This window comes from Phyllobates terribilis, unplaced genomic scaffold (assembly GCF_046119375.1).
Source record: "Phyllobates terribilis strain yellow unplaced genomic scaffold, ASM4611937v1 Scaffold_1__5_contigs__length_1240528914, whole genome shotgun sequence".
Taxonomy (NCBI): Eukaryota; Metazoa; Chordata; class Amphibia; order Anura; family Dendrobatidae; genus Phyllobates; species Phyllobates terribilis.
In genome coordinates this window covers 62,002,455-62,021,411 of record NW_027362761.1, presented here as the reverse complement: position 1 = coordinate 62,021,411, position 18,957 = coordinate 62,002,455, and the positions used below count along the sequence as shown (strand labels likewise).

At 42.8% G+C, this 18,957-nt stretch overlaps 1 protein-coding gene across 2 annotated transcripts in view; it reads left to right on the top strand.

Annotated features, from left to right (window-relative positions):
• PAX5 (paired box 5) overlaps positions 1–18,957 on the top strand; it is a 383,086-nt gene that overhangs the window by 346,976 nt on the left and 17,153 nt on the right. For both annotated transcript variants that reach the window (XM_073662499.1, XM_073662491.1), the window contains one exon: positions 7,454–7,540. In XM_073662499.1, coding sequence (XP_073518600.1) covers positions 7,454–7,540 — 87 coding nt within the window. The remainder of the gene's footprint in view (positions 1–7,453; positions 7,541–18,957) is intronic.

Here is an 18,957-nt window from a genome sequence, read left to right as displayed (position 1 = left end):
CAGGGTAATCCCATGGCGGTGGAACGCAGGGAGTTCGACTTCTTCCAGTTCTTCTGGATCTTCCCCTACGTCCGGTAAGTTTGGCATTCTGGACACTGCATCCGCGTTGGCATTTGAGCGTCCCGCCCGGTATTTGATGGTGAATTCATAATTGGACAGGCGGGCCACCCATCTCTGCTCCAGGGCACCAAGTCTTGCAGTGTCCAGGTGTGTCAACGGGTTGTTATCCGTGTACACGGTGAACTTGGAAGAGGCAAGGTAATGCTTGAAACGTTCGGTCACTGCCCACACCACTACCAGGAACTCTAGCTTGAATGAGCTATAATTCTCAGGGTTCCTCTCCGTGGGCCGTAGTTTTCGGCTGGCGTAAGCGATTACCCGTTCTTTCCCCTGCTGGATGTGGGACAGTACGGCTCTTAGGCCGATGTTGCTCGCGTCCGTGTGGAGGATAAAGGGCTGGCTGTAGTCAGGGTACGCCAGGATTTCATCCCCCGTGAGGGCCATCTTCAGCTGGCGGAAGGACTCCTCTTCCAGCTTTTTCCACCTGAAGGGCGGCTTCTGGTTTTTGGCCTTCCTGGATTGACCTATCAGGAGGTCCTGCATAGGAGCTGCCATTTTGGTGAAACCGGGAATGAATCTTCGGTAGTAGCCTACCACCCCGAGAAACTGCCGCACTTCCATTATGCTGGAGGGTCTTGGCCAGTCTTTAATCACGGTGATCTTATCGGGGTCGGGAGCCACTCCGTCAGCACTCACCATGTGTCCCAGGTACTGCACCTTTGGTTTCAGCAGGTGACACTTGGATGGTTTCACCTTTAGGCCGTAGCTTGACAGGGCATCAAACACTTCTGCCAGGTGTTTCAAATGGTCCTCGTAGGTTTTGGAATAAACAATGACATCGTCCAGGTATAACAGGACCGTCTCGAAATTCCGGTGTCCCAGACAGCATTCCATGAACCGCTGGAAGGTTCCTGGTGCGTTGAAGAGCCCGAACGGCATACAGTTGAATTCACTGAGACCCATAGGGGTGGTGAATGCAGTCTTCTCCTTGTCTGCCTCTGCTACAGGAACCTGCCAGTACCCGCTAGTAAGATCCAAAGTGGAGAAGAAGTTAGCAGATTTTAATGCAGCTAAAGATTCTTCTATTCTAGGTAACAGGTATGCATCTTTGTGTGTGATACGGTTGACCTTTCTGTAGTCTATACACATTCTCATTGTGTTGTCCTTCTTTTTCACTAGAACTAGTGGAGCTGCCCAGGGGCTACAGCTGTCCCTGATTACCCCAGCCTCCTTCATGTCCCGCAACATCCCCATTGCATGCTGATAGTGTGCAGGGGGTACAGGTCGGTATCTTTCCTTTATGGGTGGATGGTCTCCTGTGGGGATGTGATGTTCTACCCCCTTTACTCGCCCGAAGTCTAGCGGGTGTTTACTAAAGACTCTTTCATACTCCTGAACCACCCGGTAGACTCCCTGTTTTTGGTGTGAGGGAGTGGAGTCAGTACCCAAATGCAGTTGCTGACACCAGTCCTCCATTTGTTTCTTAGAGCCGTTACCTTCCTCTGGTTGAGATGGAGGCAAGGGTTCTACGGCCTTTGCAGAATTTTGGTTTATGGTGAACAATTTGGCTAGCGTGGCATACCGGGGCAGGTGTACTTCTCTCTCCCCGATATTTACGATGCGGACAGGTACCCTCCCATGGCGTACATCGACCACTCCCCGTGCTGTCAAAATGGTGGGCCTACTGTCTGAGTAGACGGGCTCTAGCATTGCTTGGTAGTCTCTACCTCTTAGACCAATAGCTGCCCGGCACCATATCATCATTTCACTGTTCGGGGGCATGGCAATAGGGAACGGGTCACACATTCTCACGCTTCCAATCTCACCACCAGATAGTTCCACCTGTTGCCGTTTCATCAGTGCCCGGATCTCTTTTTGGAGGACACGCTGCTGGCTGGAACTGGCGTTCATGGCAACCTGCTATAAAATGAGAATTATCTCTGCAAGACAATTTTCAATCACGTTAGTACCCAAGGTTATTTTAGGGTGACTCTCACGATGGTCAATGTCCACAATGATCAGTCCTTGTGCCGCTAGTTCGACTTTACCGATCTTAATGGTCACCTCTTTGAATCCCACCTGCGGCACGGGCTGACCATTGCTGGCGATGATACTCAGGTCGTCATCTGGGTAGCGGGTTATGTCTGAGGCATTCCAGTATCGCTTAAAGAGCACATAAGGGATGGTAGTTACCTGTGACCCAGTGTCTAGTAGGGCACTCATAGGAATGCCATCCAGTACCACAGGCAAGACCGGACGTCCCCCTACGTATTTATCACGCCAGTTCGATGGGCCTGATGATCTTATGCCTGGGGGTTGGCCCTCTGCCCCAGGTTGTGCCTGTTTAAATTACAGTACCTTGCCATATGTCCGGGTTGATTGCAGCGGCGGCAGATGGGTTGTCCGTCCTCGTTGTATCTGTCGCTGGGTCTTCCTCTGGACGATGGGATCCTCCTCTGTCGGTGCCACGGGACGTCCTCCGGACTGGTGGCCAGCTTGATCCTTCCTGGAGGAGAGACCTGTAAAGACTGCACAGTTCGGGTTAGAGCGGCTACGCTTTTAGTTAGCTCTTGGACCTGATGGTGCAGGTCTGTAGCCGGGTTGTTGTCCAAAGCCTGCGCACCAGCTCCTACAGGCTCTGCAGACAAGGGTGCCACCTCTTGATGATAGGTAATAGCAGGGCGCCGGTGGGTTACAGCGCTACCCGGTGCCGGTTCTCTGAGCACCCGGATGGCCCTGTCTTTGAACTTTGCAAAGTCTAAACCAGGGTTCTGCAAGGCCATTGCACGTAACTGGGTTCGGTGGGCTTTGGACAGCAGACCCTCAATGAATTGCTCAGTTAACAGTTCATCTGCATTCCGCACACTGTCAGGGTCTGCCTGTTTAATGGCTCCCAGGGCTTCTTGCAAACTCAAAGCATAGTCTCTTATACTGTCTTGGGCCCGCTGCTTGCACCCATAAAATCTCATTTTGATCTCAGCTGAGGTGCGGGTATCAAAAGTGTCCTTCAGACAGGCTAAGATCTCCTTTACTGTCTCCTTGTCCCGGACTGACCAGGACTTTACTTCACGCTGGACTGCGCCGGTTAGCTGGCCTATCAATATGCTCACTTTCTGGCCCTCTGTCAGGGGGTATACCTTAAATAGGCTGTACAGTCTCTCTTTAAAGTCGCTTAGGGTATGCGACTCCCCTGAGTATTGGGGCAGCCAGGCCGCTCCGGGGATGTAAGGCATTGTAAATGGCATTACTGCGTCAGTGGCCGCGCTGGTGGTAGAGGGTCCCTCCGTGTCCGTCATCTTCCTCCCCCCTAGTTAAGTGTGGCCTACCTTCCGACGATCCTCTTCTGTAGGCCGCGGCTCCGCTGGTGCTGCTCCGGACGAGGACCTTGCGTCGCGTCCTGGTGACTTCAGCGTCGCTCTCTCTCCCTTCCAGGACCTTGCGCAGCGTCGGTGCGTAGGGCGGAGCTTCAGGTCTCGCGCGCTTTCGGCGTCCACGCCCCTCTTCTTCCCGCGCGGCGTCCCGAAGATGACGTCCGATGGCGGGAAAACAACTGCGGATGACGGGAAAACAGCTGCGGATGGCGGGAACCAACTGAAGATGGCGGGAAACGGCTCCGGATGGCGGGAACATTCACCACGGCAGGTGTGACAGTCTTTTGAAGGCACGCAGTACCCGGTGGTTGGGGGCACGAAATCCTGCCGACTACGCCAAAGTTGATGCGCCCCCTGGGCCGTGTGTGCACGTGTGTGGGAAACCCGGAGCCGGGTCTCTGGGGGTTGTAGTCTCCGTGGCGGCGACCCGGTCCCGTGGCTCAGGGTGGTCAAACCAGTGGCAGTCTTTATAGGGTTTTTGTGGTTAATTGTCCGACTACGCCACCCGTGGATTGCGGTCAGGGTGTACCGCTGCTTCGAGGCAGTCCGCTGAGGCTGGTGTGGTGTGCGCAGCTAAAGATGGGATAACTCCCCACGGGAAGAGTATGGCCTCAGGGCTGGGAATATGGATGATGGGAGTGATGGTGCGCGGGTGTCCCAGTACTAGTAGTGCTGTATGCGGTGAGAAAGCAGGAACGACTCAGAGTCTTTGCAGTGCAGTTCAGGGTCTTTACTGATGATATTAAGGCAGACCCTCCTGGGAATACTGGCTAGCATAAGGGGCCTGGTCAGTCTGCGAGCAAGCAGGAGTTCCCCTGGCCAGGTGGAGTTGTAGGCCTCCCCGTCTATCTGCACTCTTCCTGGCTACCTTGCTGTAAGCGAGTGGAAGTAGCCCACGTCCCTGAGTATACCGTGTGGTGCTCACCCGTATGGCTGGTGACTTTGGGGCCTTCTGATAGCCTCCGCTCCTCGATGGCGGTGCTGGTCCCTTCCTTGTGACTGAGCCTCCGGGCTTCTACGGCCAGAGGACCTGGAATCCCCTGCCGGCTGGATTCTGCTGCTGGACTTAGAGGTTTCCACAGCCTCGGACTCCGTTGTTCGGTAGTAGTCTCTTCAGCCAGGATGAGCAATATCTGCTTCCAGTCCCTGGCACTCAGCTCCTGCTCCTGCAGAGCTCCTAGCTGTTTCTTGCCCTGTGTCTGGAACTTCACTCCAGGCTCTGACTGTCTAATCCCGCCCCAGACCCAGTTTATAAGGGCAGATTCCTCCCCTCCCAGGACTGGGCAGGAGGTGTTGCATGTTTAAGGGCTCCTGACCAGGAAACCTCCCACCTGCTCTCAGACGTAATATTTCTATTACTGTGGTAACCAGACCCCTGGGGTGCCACATATTCTCTGACTCAGTGATCTAAAAGCTCTTCTTGCCTCCATATGTCATTGGAGGTTAAAAGATGCACAATATGGGCCAACTGATATCTATCGGTGCCAAATTATGAATTTGTACAACACTGATCTGTAATGTAACATGTGCTTGAGGCTAAATAGGGGCAAACGTAATGTAACATGTGCTTGAGGCTAAATAGGGGCAAACTGTGTGAAAATGAAGGCATTATTTGTATGAATGACAGTTGTATATTGCTTTCTAAGGTCCAGGCTCCACAGCAACATATTACATGCAATGTGAAATTGCATTGCATAAAATTGTGATTTTTAGATGTGATTTAACAATATGCTTCACATTTTTAACAAAGGTATTCTAAAATGCAGCTTTGCATAAATAATGCATGGGGGCTCCCAAAAAATTCACGATTCCGTTGATGGAGGCTGTGCTTTGCAGTTCTGGCTATTGTCAGCCCTGGGATTGGCTGATCGGCGGGGGTGATGGGTGTCACATTGATGACCTAAGGGCTTGTGCACAAACATCGGATTACACTTGGACCAATATTATTGAATGGGACCGTGCACATATCCATTTTTTTGTTTGGACAGAGTCTGAGGAAAAAATCGCAGCATGCACGATTTGCATCTAATATTCGGATCACACTCCGCCATGCAAGTCAATGAGTCCGTGGAAAAAAATTGTAACATACTTGGATGATATCCAAGTGCGGTCCGATGTCCAAGGATTGACACAGTGGAGACGATGGCGAAATCTTTTTTCAGCTTTTGCTTATCCAAGAAAATCAGATCATACTATGATCAAACCCTAATCAGAGTGTGTTTAGCATAATCAGACCGATTTTCTCAGATGAGAGAATATACACTAGTGTGACCCTAGCCTAAAGATAAGACATACATGTCCATGATAACTCCTTTAAATATCCACTAGATTAATTAAGACTTTTAGACCTAATACATTACTACATTATTAATATGTTTGTCTTTGTGTCTTGAGGGGGATTTTAGTGTAAAAGTGTATGCTGAAATATAAGTAAACAGATAAGGTACTGGCCTCTTAACAATGAATACCATCACACAATTTTTGTGTTGCTAGATGGTATCTTGTTATTTTTGCCTATGTAGTTGCGACAGATTGTTTATACTCTATTCTTCCGCTATACTTACACTACTGCTTAGTCTCTTTACTATTAACCATGTAATCCCCATCGGTGTCACAAGTCGACTAGATACACTGAACAGCGAGTGTTTCAGAGGAAGGGGCTGGTATGTAGGCTGAAGAATTACTTAGTTGTTGGTGCTGAATGCTCCTTAAGCCTTTGGCTAGCCCACACTGCATAAGGCTGACAGTTGACTACTCAGGCATAACAACTAGAGAATTGGAAGCCTCAGCTTGTCAGGCAATAGAGTATCCCCAGAGACAGCTAGAAATGTGTGTTTGCGAAAGCAGTCAGTGCAAGGAAATTTGGTACAGAAGTAAAAAAGGAGATCGAACAGTGAAACACAAGAGTTGAAAAGGATAATTCCTTCACTCTGCTTTGTTCCAAGATGAATCTTGTTATCAAAATGTAATCTTGTCATGTAATGCTCAGAAGACGTCTGTGTGCACCCATGCTAGCCACTCATTCACAACACATGTATATGTGAGCGTATGTTTCGATATATAAGCTTTTATCACAATCCAAAATATATGCTAACAGGTTAATTAGCTTAGTGTGTATCTGTGACTGTGATGAGAAGTTAGATTACTTCCCTTTTTTCTCCATATTCAACCCCATGCTATATTAATCATAAGGATAGTATGAGAGTAACTCTTACTCTACCTATACTCTATATCCATAAGCACTAATTTCATTGCCTGGAGAACAAAATTAGGTTCTACAAGAATTATTCACTACTAACTGAAAAAAAAATGAATGCAAGCTTGACTTGAAACTAATCATGCAAAGTACTAACTAAGGCTGGCTTATGATGATGAGTGTCCCTATAGCTTATGATGATCGGTCACAGTATGGCCTCATGGACTGGGTGGATATCCAATGAAAATTCCTATTCTCTATGGAGAGACAGACTTACTACAGTCAAACTTATGTTTTCTACCGAATGTATTTCAAAGAATAGATGGAGGTTATCTAAAAAATACCTACTTTCCCCATCACTGCACTGACAGCTGTTTTATGCCATGTGCATGGAATCTTTGTAAATCCACAGCATCCATCACTCATGTTTTCTCTGATCAAATATTACAAGGGTGTAAGACAGACTTTTTGAATACTGAGTGTTCATTAAAATCCAAACTAATAAAGCTGTTCAACTTCATTGAGTCCCTGTTCTAATTCTTTAGAAACTTATGGTTACTCATTAAAGCACTTTTTATTTTTTCTTCTAACATTATATTTATTTCATACATGTTTGTCTCTCAGTTTCATTTATTTCCAATTTTGTAACTGAAGAATATATGCAAAATAATGCATGAAAAATCACAATATTGTCTTTTCTACTATGTATATATATATATATATATATATATATATATATATATATTAGTATAGACTAAACATACCAAATGTTAATGTTATCTGCATATTATACTTTTTATTTAATTACTTTTTGCTTGCATTGTAGGGAGTGATTTCTCTGGGAGTCCATACAGCCATCCACAATATTCATCTTATAATGATTCATGGAGATTTCCTAATCCTGGCTTATTAGGTGGGTGTTAATTCTTTATTTTTTTGTATAATTGTAATTTTTATAGATTTTTTTCATATTTAACAACAACAAAGACGATATAGCTTGGAATAATAATGTCATTGACATTTACATCCCCACTACTTTATAAAGTAGTGTGAAATAGCCAGATACACAGTACTGGATTTACTTCTCAGAAACCTGTGGCCACAGACTGTCCTTTCCCTTAAAAGAGGCCAGACCTATGGCTTTAAAATGTTTGTCTTCACCATGCTACTTATCATACTACTGATCAATTGGTATACTGATATACTGCTCATCTGGTCAGTCTTTAAACATAACCTATAACATACAAGTGATACAGTGTTTATTCAAGCAGACTGATTTAATCCCATTAGTTTATCTATTGATCTAATGGATCTTTGCTGAGTTCAATGAGACATGTATATGGATTTGATGACCACATGCACACTTGTAGAGCTAGCTTTAATCATATTATGATGTATTGTAAAAAGTTTTCAAGAAAGGCATCCAGGTCCGCCTTGAACTTGTTTAGTTAGTCAATCATTACAACATGTTGTCGCCGAGAGTTCCATAATCTCACTGCTCGTACAGTAAAGAAATGCCTGTGATGATGATGATTAAGCCTTCTTTCCCCTTAGTCATCATTGGAAATCCAGGTATAAAGAGATTATTAGTTCTCAGTACTGTCCATTTATATATTTGTATTACATGCATTGCTTTCCATTAGACATCTAAAATACAATATTCTCCTTTACATAGTTCTTATATTGTGTATATATATATATATATATATATATATATATATATATGTATATATATGTACACACTACCGTTCAAAAGTTTGGGGTCACCCAGAAAATTTTGTGCTTTCCATGAAAACTCATACTTTTATTTATCAAATGAGTTGCAAAATGAATAGAAAATATAGTCCAGACATTGACAAGGTTAGAAATGATGATTTTTATTTGAAAGAATAATTTTCTCCTTCAAACTTTGCTTTCGTCAAAGAATGCTCTCTTTGCAGTAATTACAACATTGCAGACCTTTGGCATTCTAGCTGTTAATTTGCTGAGGTAATCTTGAAGCCCCCCCCCCACAAGTTGGATTGGCTTGATGGGCACTTTTTGCGTGCCATACGGTCAAGCTGCTCCCACAACAGCTCAATGGGGTTGAGATCTGGTGACTGTGCTGCCACTCCATTACAGATAGAATGCCTGCTGCCTGCTTCTTCCCTAAATAGGTCATGCATAATTTGGAGATGTGCTTTGGGTCATTGTCCTGTTGTAGGATGAAATTGGCTCCAATCAAGCGCTGTCCACAGGGTATGGCATGGCGTTGCAAAATTGAGTGATATCCTTCCTTATTCAAAATCCCATTTACCTTGTACAAATCTCCCACTTTACCAGCACCAAAGCAACCCCAGACCATCACATTACCTCCACCATGCTTGAGAGATGGCGTCAGGCACTCTTCCAGCATCTTTTCAGCTGTTCTGCATCTCACAAATGTTCTTCTGTGTGATCCAAACACCTCAAACTTTGATTCGTGTGTCCATAAAACTTTTTCCAATCTTCCTCTGTCCGATGTCTGTGTTCTTTTGCCCATATTAATCTTTTCCTTTTATTAGCTCAGATATGGCTTTTTCTTTGCCACTTTGCCCTGAAGGCCAGCATCCCGGAGTCGCCTCTTCACTGTAGACGTTGACACTGGCGTTTTGCGTGTACTAATTAATGAAGCTGCCAGTTGAGGAGCTGTGAGGCATCGATTTCTCAAACTAGAGACTCTAATGTACTTGTCTTGTTGCTCAGCAGTGCAGCGGGGCCTCCCACTTCTCTTTCTACTCTGGTTAGAGCCTGTTTGTGCTCTCCTCTGAAGGGAGTAGTACACACCATTGTAGGAAATCTTCAGTTTCTTGACAATTTCTCGCATGGAATAGCCTTCATTTCTAAGAACAAGAATAGACTGTCGAGTTTCACATGAAAGTTCTCTTTTTCTGCCCATTTTGTGAGTTTCATAGAACAAACAAATGTAATGCTCCAGATTCTCAACTAGCTCAAAGGAAGGTCAATTTTATAGCTTCTCAAATCAGCCAAACCGTTTTCAGCTGGGCTAACATACTTGTGCAAGGGTTTTCTAAACATCCATTAGCCTTCTTGCACAGTTAGCAAACACATTGTACCATTAAAACACTGGAGTGGTGGTTGATGGAAATGGGCCTGTATACACCTATGTACAGTCATGGGCAAAAATATTGAGAATGAGACAAATAGTAATTTTTCCAAAGTTTACTGCTTCATTTTTTGTAATGGCAATTTGCATATAATCCTGAATGTCAAAGAGTGATCAGCTTAACAGCAATTACTGTACTTGCGAAGTCAATATTTGCCCAGAAAATGAACTTTAACTCCCAAAATACATTTCAACATCATTGCAGTCCTGCCTTAAAAGGAGCAGCTAACATCGTTTTAGTGATTGATCCATTAACACAGGTGTGGGTGTTGATGAGGACAGGGCTGGCGATTAATCAGTCATGATTTAGTAAGAATGACATCACTGGACACTTTAAAAGGAGGCTGGTTCTTGGTATCATTGTTTCTCTTCAGTTAATCATGGTTATCTCTAAAGAAACACGTGCAGCCATCATTGCACTGCGCAAAAATGGCCTAACAGGAAAGAGTATCGCAGCTACAAAGATTGCACCTCAGTCAACAATCTATCGCATCATCAAAAACTTCAAGGAGAGAGCTTCCATTGTTGTCAAAAAGGCTCCAGGGCGCCCAAGAAAGACCAGCAAGCGCCAGGACCGTGTCTTAAAACTGTTTCAGCTGCGGGATCGGACTACCAGCAGTGCCGAGCTTGCTCAGGAATGGCTGCAAGCTGGTGTGAGTGCTTCTGCATGCACTGTGAGGCGGAGACTCTTTGAGCAAGGGCTGGTTTCAAGGAGGGCAGCAAAGAAGCCACTTCTCTCCAGATAAAACATCAGGGACCGACTGATATTCTGCAAAAGGTACAGGGAGTGGACTGCTGAGGACTGGGGCAAAGTCATTTTCTCTGATGAATCCCCTTTTCGATTGTTTGGGACATCTGGAAAACAGCTTATTCGGAGAAGTAGAGGTGAGCGCTACCACCAGTCTTGTCTCATGCCAACTGTAAAGCATCCTGAAACCATTCATGTGTGGGGTTGCTTCTCAGCCAAGGGAATCGGCTCACTCACAGTCTTGCCTAAAAACACAGCCATGAATAAAGAATGGTACCAGAATGTCCTCCAAGAGCAACTTCTCCCAACCGTCCAAGAGCAGTTTGGCACCCATCAATGCCTTTTCCAGCATGATGGAGCACCTTGCCATAAAGCAAAGGTGATAACTAAATGGCTCATGGAACAAAACATAGAGATTTTGGGTCCATGGCCTGGAAACTCCCCAGATCTTAATCCCATTGAGAACTTGTGGTCAATCATCAAGAGACGGGTGGACAAACAAAAACCAACAAATTCTGGCAAAATGCAAGCATTGATTATGCAAGAATGGACTGCTATCAGTCAGGATTTGGTCCAAAAGTTGATTGAGAGCATGCCAGGGAGAATTACAGAGGTCTTGAAGAAGAAGGGGCAACACTGCAAATATTGACTTGCTGCATTAACTCATTCTAACTGTCAATATAACCTATTGGTACTCATAATATGATTGCAATTATATTTCTGTATGTGATATAAACATCAGACAAACACTAATAAAAACCAGAGGCCAGCAGATCATGTGAAAATATAATTTTGGTGTCATTCTCAAAACTTTTGGCCATGACTGTAGATATTGCAATAAAAACAAGACATTTGCAGCTAGAATAGTCATTTACCACATTAACAATGTATAGAGTGTATTTCTGATTCATTTAATGTTAGCTTCATTAAAAAAAATTAGCTTTTCTTTCAAAAATAATGACATTTCTAAATGACCCCAAACTTTTGAACGGTAGTGTGTATGTATGTATTTTTATAAAAAAAATTATGGAATAAATTAATTCAACCAGCATGTATTTTTTCAAGCAAGCCATTTTATCAACCTTAGTTTTTTTCAGTATCAATCATAGGACACACCATTTTATACTTAATTACATCTCACTAGTTATTTTACAGTTGTCCAATAGGAACAAGGCTGGATCACATAAGCAGTACAATAACCCATGCATCCCATACAGAGCAGATGGCAAATATACAAATCTTAAATCCCACCTGGAAATCTGGGTGATTAATAAATACCCCCTGAGTTTAATTACCTAATTAAGTAGAAATTTAAATATATCTCAATGTATTTAAAGAGGTTTCCAGTTGACACATTTTTGAGAAATAGTTTTTACCTTTATAATAGTATGATATTTCAAATTTCATTATATTTTACGACTTAACTTCATGCTACTTGTATGTGAAAAACCTCTGTACATGCAATGCCTATGGCAATATGTTCAGACAGATTCTTTGTTCAACTAAAATGCATATGTTATTAATGAAAGACTGAATTAGGAGAGTGAACCTTAACCTCTGCTCATAGTTATTGCCACACAAGCTTTTATTGTTGAGACATCTTCAACACTTATCAAAGGAAAATACGCTTAACACCTTTAACACGGCTGTCAAAAATTAGTCCACTTTGACTTTGCATAAAATAATTAGGATTTTTTTCTGCATAATTTGCACAAATGAGATAAGTAAAACTTCCAATTAATTGTCATCACTTGGCTAGATTATTATTATTGCCTAAGAGATTTCAAGATTTATTGGAAGACAAAAACGATGTGACCTAATTTTGGGTAAATCAAATTTATTTTATTTGAAAAAAAAAAGAGATTATCAAGTATATTTTAAAATAGATAATAATAATCTTTATCGCCAAACGTCAGCAATCTTCATCCTATATATTTAATTTATAAATTTCCTCTTGCTATTGAATTTCGGTTTATAACATGCCTGTACTACAATTCTAATATTATACTATGACTTGAAAAACGTAAACATATAAAATCAATCAATAGCAAAAAAATAAATAATACAAACATAATTTTTCTCTGCAAAGGATATTACTGTTTTTCCTTTGAAATCTAATTGGTTGCTAAGAAAATTAAGTTTTCCTTGTTCTGATTGATGGCCCTTTATAAAAATATAGAACATTTTAAATTTAGTTTAGTAGAACTGCAGCTAGGACATGCTTCATCTATAAAATGTCCCTATATATGAAATCCTTCAAGTGCTACTGATGTAACTAGCCTTTAAGTTGCTGAAGTGTGGAAAAGCATTGATTTAAGGTGATGTTCTTGCAGGAGGCCTATAGCTTCCATGTAAATTGGCAGTGGTCTGGGAGGAAGCACAGTCTTTTTCTGCACAATATTTTTAAGGCTGGTTAACACACATGCTGAACCTCAATAATGACAAGTGTTAGCTAATGAAGAAAAATGATTCAATTTCATGCTGGTTTGTTCTAAGAATCTCTTTACCATTCTCCTCAATACTTCCCAACTTGATGTTCAACATAGAAGATTTTATTTGATAAAATGTTGCTGTCCTTTGCAGTAAATGTAACTTGTACAATTGAAATGTCACAGATCGACACATCTAAGGTTTTTAGTGGACCATAACAAATATACAAAATAACTCATATATTGAGTAAACTAACTTACTGTACATACAGTGGTTACACTAAACCAGGGAGGATTTACACATAACATTTTGGGGTGATCAATATGTTATCAATATTGCTTTATATTCATATAGATCATCTGGCATTTTCTGTTGCATTTAGGCCATGCTTCTTTCTAACAATCCGACCCCCTTTTCATTGAGGAAACAGATCCTTTGGACAAGATATTGAAAGTGTCCAAGCACATAAAAACATGGTGCAAGTCATGAAAGACAGATTTTTGGTATATTTAACTTGATAAATCTCCCCTCAATAGTTAGGTTAAAGCTGGATAAATCTACAAATACCCTATAAACAGGCCTTGGGTGCCTTAAAATGGCTAAAATGATTCATAAACAGGCTGATCTTCAAAAATGTATCTGATGTTTGACATCCCTATTGGTATTCATAGATAATTTATCAGAAATCTTGCAATTTTTATAATGTCTACTAAGCCTAATATTAGACAAATGCTTCCTGTTCTGCTCAGAAGACACTTTTTTAGCAGTCTCCTTATCACAGGCTGGGATCCCCAGTTGATAACACAGGATGGAGCATTCACAATCGGTCATGTAACAGCTCGCCTCATTCCCCTCTTTTCATAGTGACTTCTGCACAGATTGAAGTGTGCTCAAAAAAGGCTTCTATGCAAATAGGAGTAAAACCCCAAAAATGAGCCTTAACATAAGTTGATATAAGTGTAATGTGTAGGATCACGTTCACATAGTGGCCATTTAACAGACAAAACCTAAGATAAAAACAAAATGAGCATATACCCTGTACTAAGAAAATAAATATATAGTATAATAGCAATAGTACATATAATTAGCATTGAGTAGTAGTTAGTTAACACTATTTTGATCAAAAAAGCATAAAAACCATCCCACCTCGACAAGGTATAGCCAGTCAGGAAGGTCCAATCTCAAACCTCACTTTGTGTGAGCCAACCTCAATGTAGCTGGGGCAGAGCAAAACCCAGACCCGACTGTTAAGACACCTGCCCGTGGGAAGTTATATCGATGAAATGCCTAGCTCAAAAAGTGGGAACCACGCCCTGTTTGGTGAGGTTTTAATACTAGAGATAGGACCGTTCAAATTGAATACACCTTGTCATGGTGGGATGTCTTTTATGCATTTTAGGATCAAAACTTAGTACTGTATGATATTTACATGTACTATTACTATTTATATGCTTCTATGCAAAGAGGGTTTGATACAGTCTTTTGCTTTCAATGTCCATGTGCGAACAGGAAATAGGAGTCTGATATTATGCCTTGTGGCTAGTGATGAGCGAGTGTATTCGTTACTATTCGCTATTTGCACAAATAGTACGATATTCGGGTTACTCGTTATATTGCGAGTATTTGTGTACTCGGCTCGCTTTATTCGGATGTCCCGCCCTGCAGTTTTGCCGCCTCCTTTGCAGCCACTAAACATGCTGGGCTTCTTAACCAATCACAGTAATGTTGCAGACATCTTGGTTGTGGCATTACTGTGATTGGCTGGCCGCCCAACGTCATAGGGTCTATTTAAGCCCTGCCATCGCCATTTTGTGCGTCTGGAGCCGGCGTTCTATAAGCATAGGGAGAGATCGCTGAGCTGCTAGGGAGAGTGTTTAGGCCTCTTGATCAAACAAAAGCTCTTGTAAGGGCTACCTGGAGTGTGTACTAGTTCAGTGTTTAAAGGAACCGCTCACTAGCTCCATAATAACACCAAAAAATAGCTCTATTCAGAGCTGAAGACACAACAAAGTCAGAGTACAGGGAGGGAGAGATTGCATATTAGGTAGGGAGAGGATAAAGTATTCTTCCAGTGTCCATCTTAAAACAGCTCTTGTCAGAGGCAAAGCAATATTTTTCCTGCACACACAGAATTAGCATTATGTGATGCCTTTTTTTTTTTTTTTTTTTAGCACTGGTCTATTTTCCCTGCTGTTTTAGGGGTCAGAGCCTGCCATCTGTCCATATTAGTGTACGTAAAAAATCTTTGATTGCCCTGCACAAAGCAGTAGTCCAAACATTTCCTACTGCCTGCTACAAAGCACACACCAGGCCATTTTTAACCACTATTTTGGGTGTCAGCCTGCCTTCTGTCCGCATTAGTCTACATAAAAAATCTTTGATTGCCCTGCACAAAGCAGTAGTCCAAACATTTCCTACTGCCTGCTACAAACAAGCACCAGGCCATTTTAACCACTATTTTGGGTGTCAGCCTGCCTTCTGTCCGCATTAGTCTACATAAAAAATCTTTGATTGCCCTGCACAAAGCAGTAGTCCAAACATTTCCTACTGCCTGCTACAAACAAGCACCAGGCCATTTTAACCACTATTTTGGGAGTCAGCCTGCCTTCTGTCTGTATTAGTCTACGTAACAAATCTTTGATTGCCTTGCACAAAGCAGTAGTCCAAACATTTCCTACTGCCTGCTACAAACAAGCACCAAGCCATTTTAACCACTATTTTGGGTGTCAGCCTGCCTTCTGTCCGCTTTAGTCTGCATAAAAAATCTTTGATTGCCTTGCACAAAGCAGTAGTCCAAACATTTCCTACTGCCTGCTACAAACCAGCACCAGGCCATTTTAACCACTATTTTGGGGTGTCAGCCTGCTTTCTGTCCATATTAGTCTACGTAAAAAATCTTTGATTGCCCTGCACAAAGCAGTAGTCCAAACAATTCCTACTGCCTGCTACAAAGCAAGCACCAGGCAATTTAAATCACTATTTTGGAAGCCACAATCCCAAGGGCCACCAATCACAAATAGTAGTTAGGCTGGAGTAGGAATACTGTCCTGGTTTCTCCACTGCACAATCTGCATAGGGTTTGTAAAAATTAGCCCAATGGGCTGAGTCATGGTTGACGCAGGAAGCCACCATCCCAAGGGCCTCCAATCACAAATAGTAGTTAGGCTAGAGTAGGAATACTGTCCTGGTTTGTCCACTGCACAATGTGCAGGAAGGAAACGTTTTCTTATGGGAAGGGGGTGACGTTAATAGCAGTCGCATGAATCTGCATTTTTGGTGAATTTAGGTTGGCTTGCTCTCATCTGGAGGGATTACAAACTGTGGAGATATCCAGTCGTTGTTGAATTTAATCAGAGTAAGTCTGTCTGCATTTTCTATGTAGAGGCGTGTGCGCCAATCAGTGATGATTGCCCCAGCGGAACTAAAAACACGCTCAGACACAACACTAGCAGCCGGGCAGGCCAGCACCTCCAAGGCATATAAGGAGAGGTCGGACCAAGTGTTCAGCTTAGACACCCAATAATTAAAGGGAACTGAAGCGTCAGAAAGGACGCACGTATGGTCATTTAAGTGTCCCTTGACCATGTTCTGCAACTTATCCCTCCTTGGCATTGTTACAGGCACAGATAGCCCTTGCTGTTGTGCTGGTCTATTGAAAATTGCCCAATTTATGCACATTTTCCCCCCACCTCTGTTGGAGCTGGTGTTCTTGTCTCTCCCCATTATCCCTTCGTGTTGAAAAGAGCTGGTACCTCTGCCACCAGCATTGTCTGAGGGTGATGTTTTCAGCAACTGATCTACAATGGCCCTCTTGAACAATTCAATTGTAAAACTCTTTGTTGACTCCAAAAGGAGAGAAGGAAATTTCTCCTTGTACCGTGGATCGAGAAAGGTGGCCAACCAGTATAGGTCGCTCTTGTCACCTGCACCTTAACCCCTTAAGCCCCGCGGGTGGTTTGCACGTTAATGACCGGGCCAATTTTTACAATTCTGACCACTGTCACTTTATGAGGTAATTACTCTGGAACGCTTCAACGGATCCCCCTGATTCTGAGATTGTTTTTTCGTGACATATTGTACTTCATGATTGTGGAAAAATTTCTTTGATATCACTTGCGTTTATTTGTGAAAAAAACGGAAATTTGGCGAAAATTTTGAAAATTTTGCAATTTTCAAAATTTGAATTTTTAAGCCCTGAAATCAGAGCGATATGTCACACAAAAGAGTTAATAAATAACATTTCCCACATGTCTACTTTACATCAGCACAATTTTGGAACCAAAATTTTTTTTTGTTAGGGAGCTATAAGGGTTAAAAGTTGACCAGCGATTTCTAATTTTTCCAACAAAATTTACAAAACCATTTTTTTAGGGACCACATCACATTTGAAGTCACTTTGAGAGGTCTTTATGACAGAAAATACCCAAAAGTGACACCATTCTAAAAACTGCACCCCTCAAGGTGCTCAAAACCACATTCAAGAACTTTATTAACCCTTCAGGTGCTTCATAGGAATTTTTTGAATGTGGAAGAAAAAAATGAACATTTAACTTTTTTCACAAAAATATTACTTTAGACCCAATTTTTTTTATTTTCACAGGGGTAACAAGAAAAAATGGACTGCAAAATTTGTTGTGCAATTTCCCCTGGGCACGCAGATACCCAATATTTGGGGAAAAAACACTGTTTGGGCGCACTGTAGGGCTCGGAAGGGAAGGAGCGCCATTTGACTTTTTGATTGTAAAATTTGCTTGAATAATTAGCGGACACCATGTTGCGTTTAGAGAGCCCCTGTGTGCCCAAACATTGGAGCTCCCCCACAAGTGACCCCATTTTGGAAACTAGACCCCCCAAGGCACCTATCTAGATGCATAGTGAGCAGTTGCAACCCCCAGGTGCTTCACAAATTGATTCATAAAAATGAAAAAGTGAAAAAAAAAACACTTTTTCATTGTTACGAATCAATTTGTGAAGCACCTGGGGGTTCCAACTGCTCACTATGCATCTAGATAGGTGCCTTGGGGGGTTTAGTTTCCAAAATGTGGTCACTTGTGGGGGAGCTCCAATGTTTGGGCACACAGGGACTCTCTAAATGCAACATGGTATCCGCTAACAAATTGAATGGAAAATCGGCTCAAATTGTTAGCGGACACCACATTGCGTTTGGAGAGCCCCTCTGTGCCCAAACTTTGGAGCTCCCCCACAAGTGACCCCATTTTGGAAACTAGACCCCCCAAGGCACCTTTCTAGATGCATAGTGAGCACTTGGAACCCCCAGGTGCTTCACAAATTGATTCGTAATAATTAAAAAGTGAAAAAAAAAACACTTTTTCATTTTTACGAATCAATTTGTGAAGCACCTAGGGGTTCCAAGTGCTCACTATGCATCTAGATAGGTGCCTTGGGGGGTCTAGTTTCCAAAATGGGGTCACTTGTGGGGGAGCTCCAATGTTTGGGCACACAGGGACTCTCTAAATGCAACATGGTATCCGCTAACAAATTGAATGGAAAATCGGCTCAAATTGTTAGCGGACACCACATTGCGTTTGGAGAGCCCCTCTGTGCCCAAACTTTGGAGCTCCCCCACAAGTGACCCCATTTTGGAAACTAGACCCCCCAAGGCACCTTTGTAGATGCATAGTGAGCACTTGGAACCCCCAGGTGCTTCACAAATTGATTCGTAATAATGAAAAAGTGAAAAAAAAAACACTTTTTCATTTTTATGAATCAATTTGTGAAGCACCTGGGGTTCCAAGTGCTCACTATTCATCTAGATAGGTGCCTTGGGGGGTCTAGTTTCCAAAATGGGGTCACCTGTGGGGGAGCTCCAATGTTTGGGCACACAGGGACTCTCCAAATGCAACATGATATCCGCTAACAATTTGAGCCGACAATTTGTTAGCGGATATCATGTTGCATTTGGAGAGTCCCTGTGTGCCCAAACATTGGAGCTCCCCCACAAGTGACCCCATTTTGGAAACTAGACCCCCCAAGGCACCTATCTAGA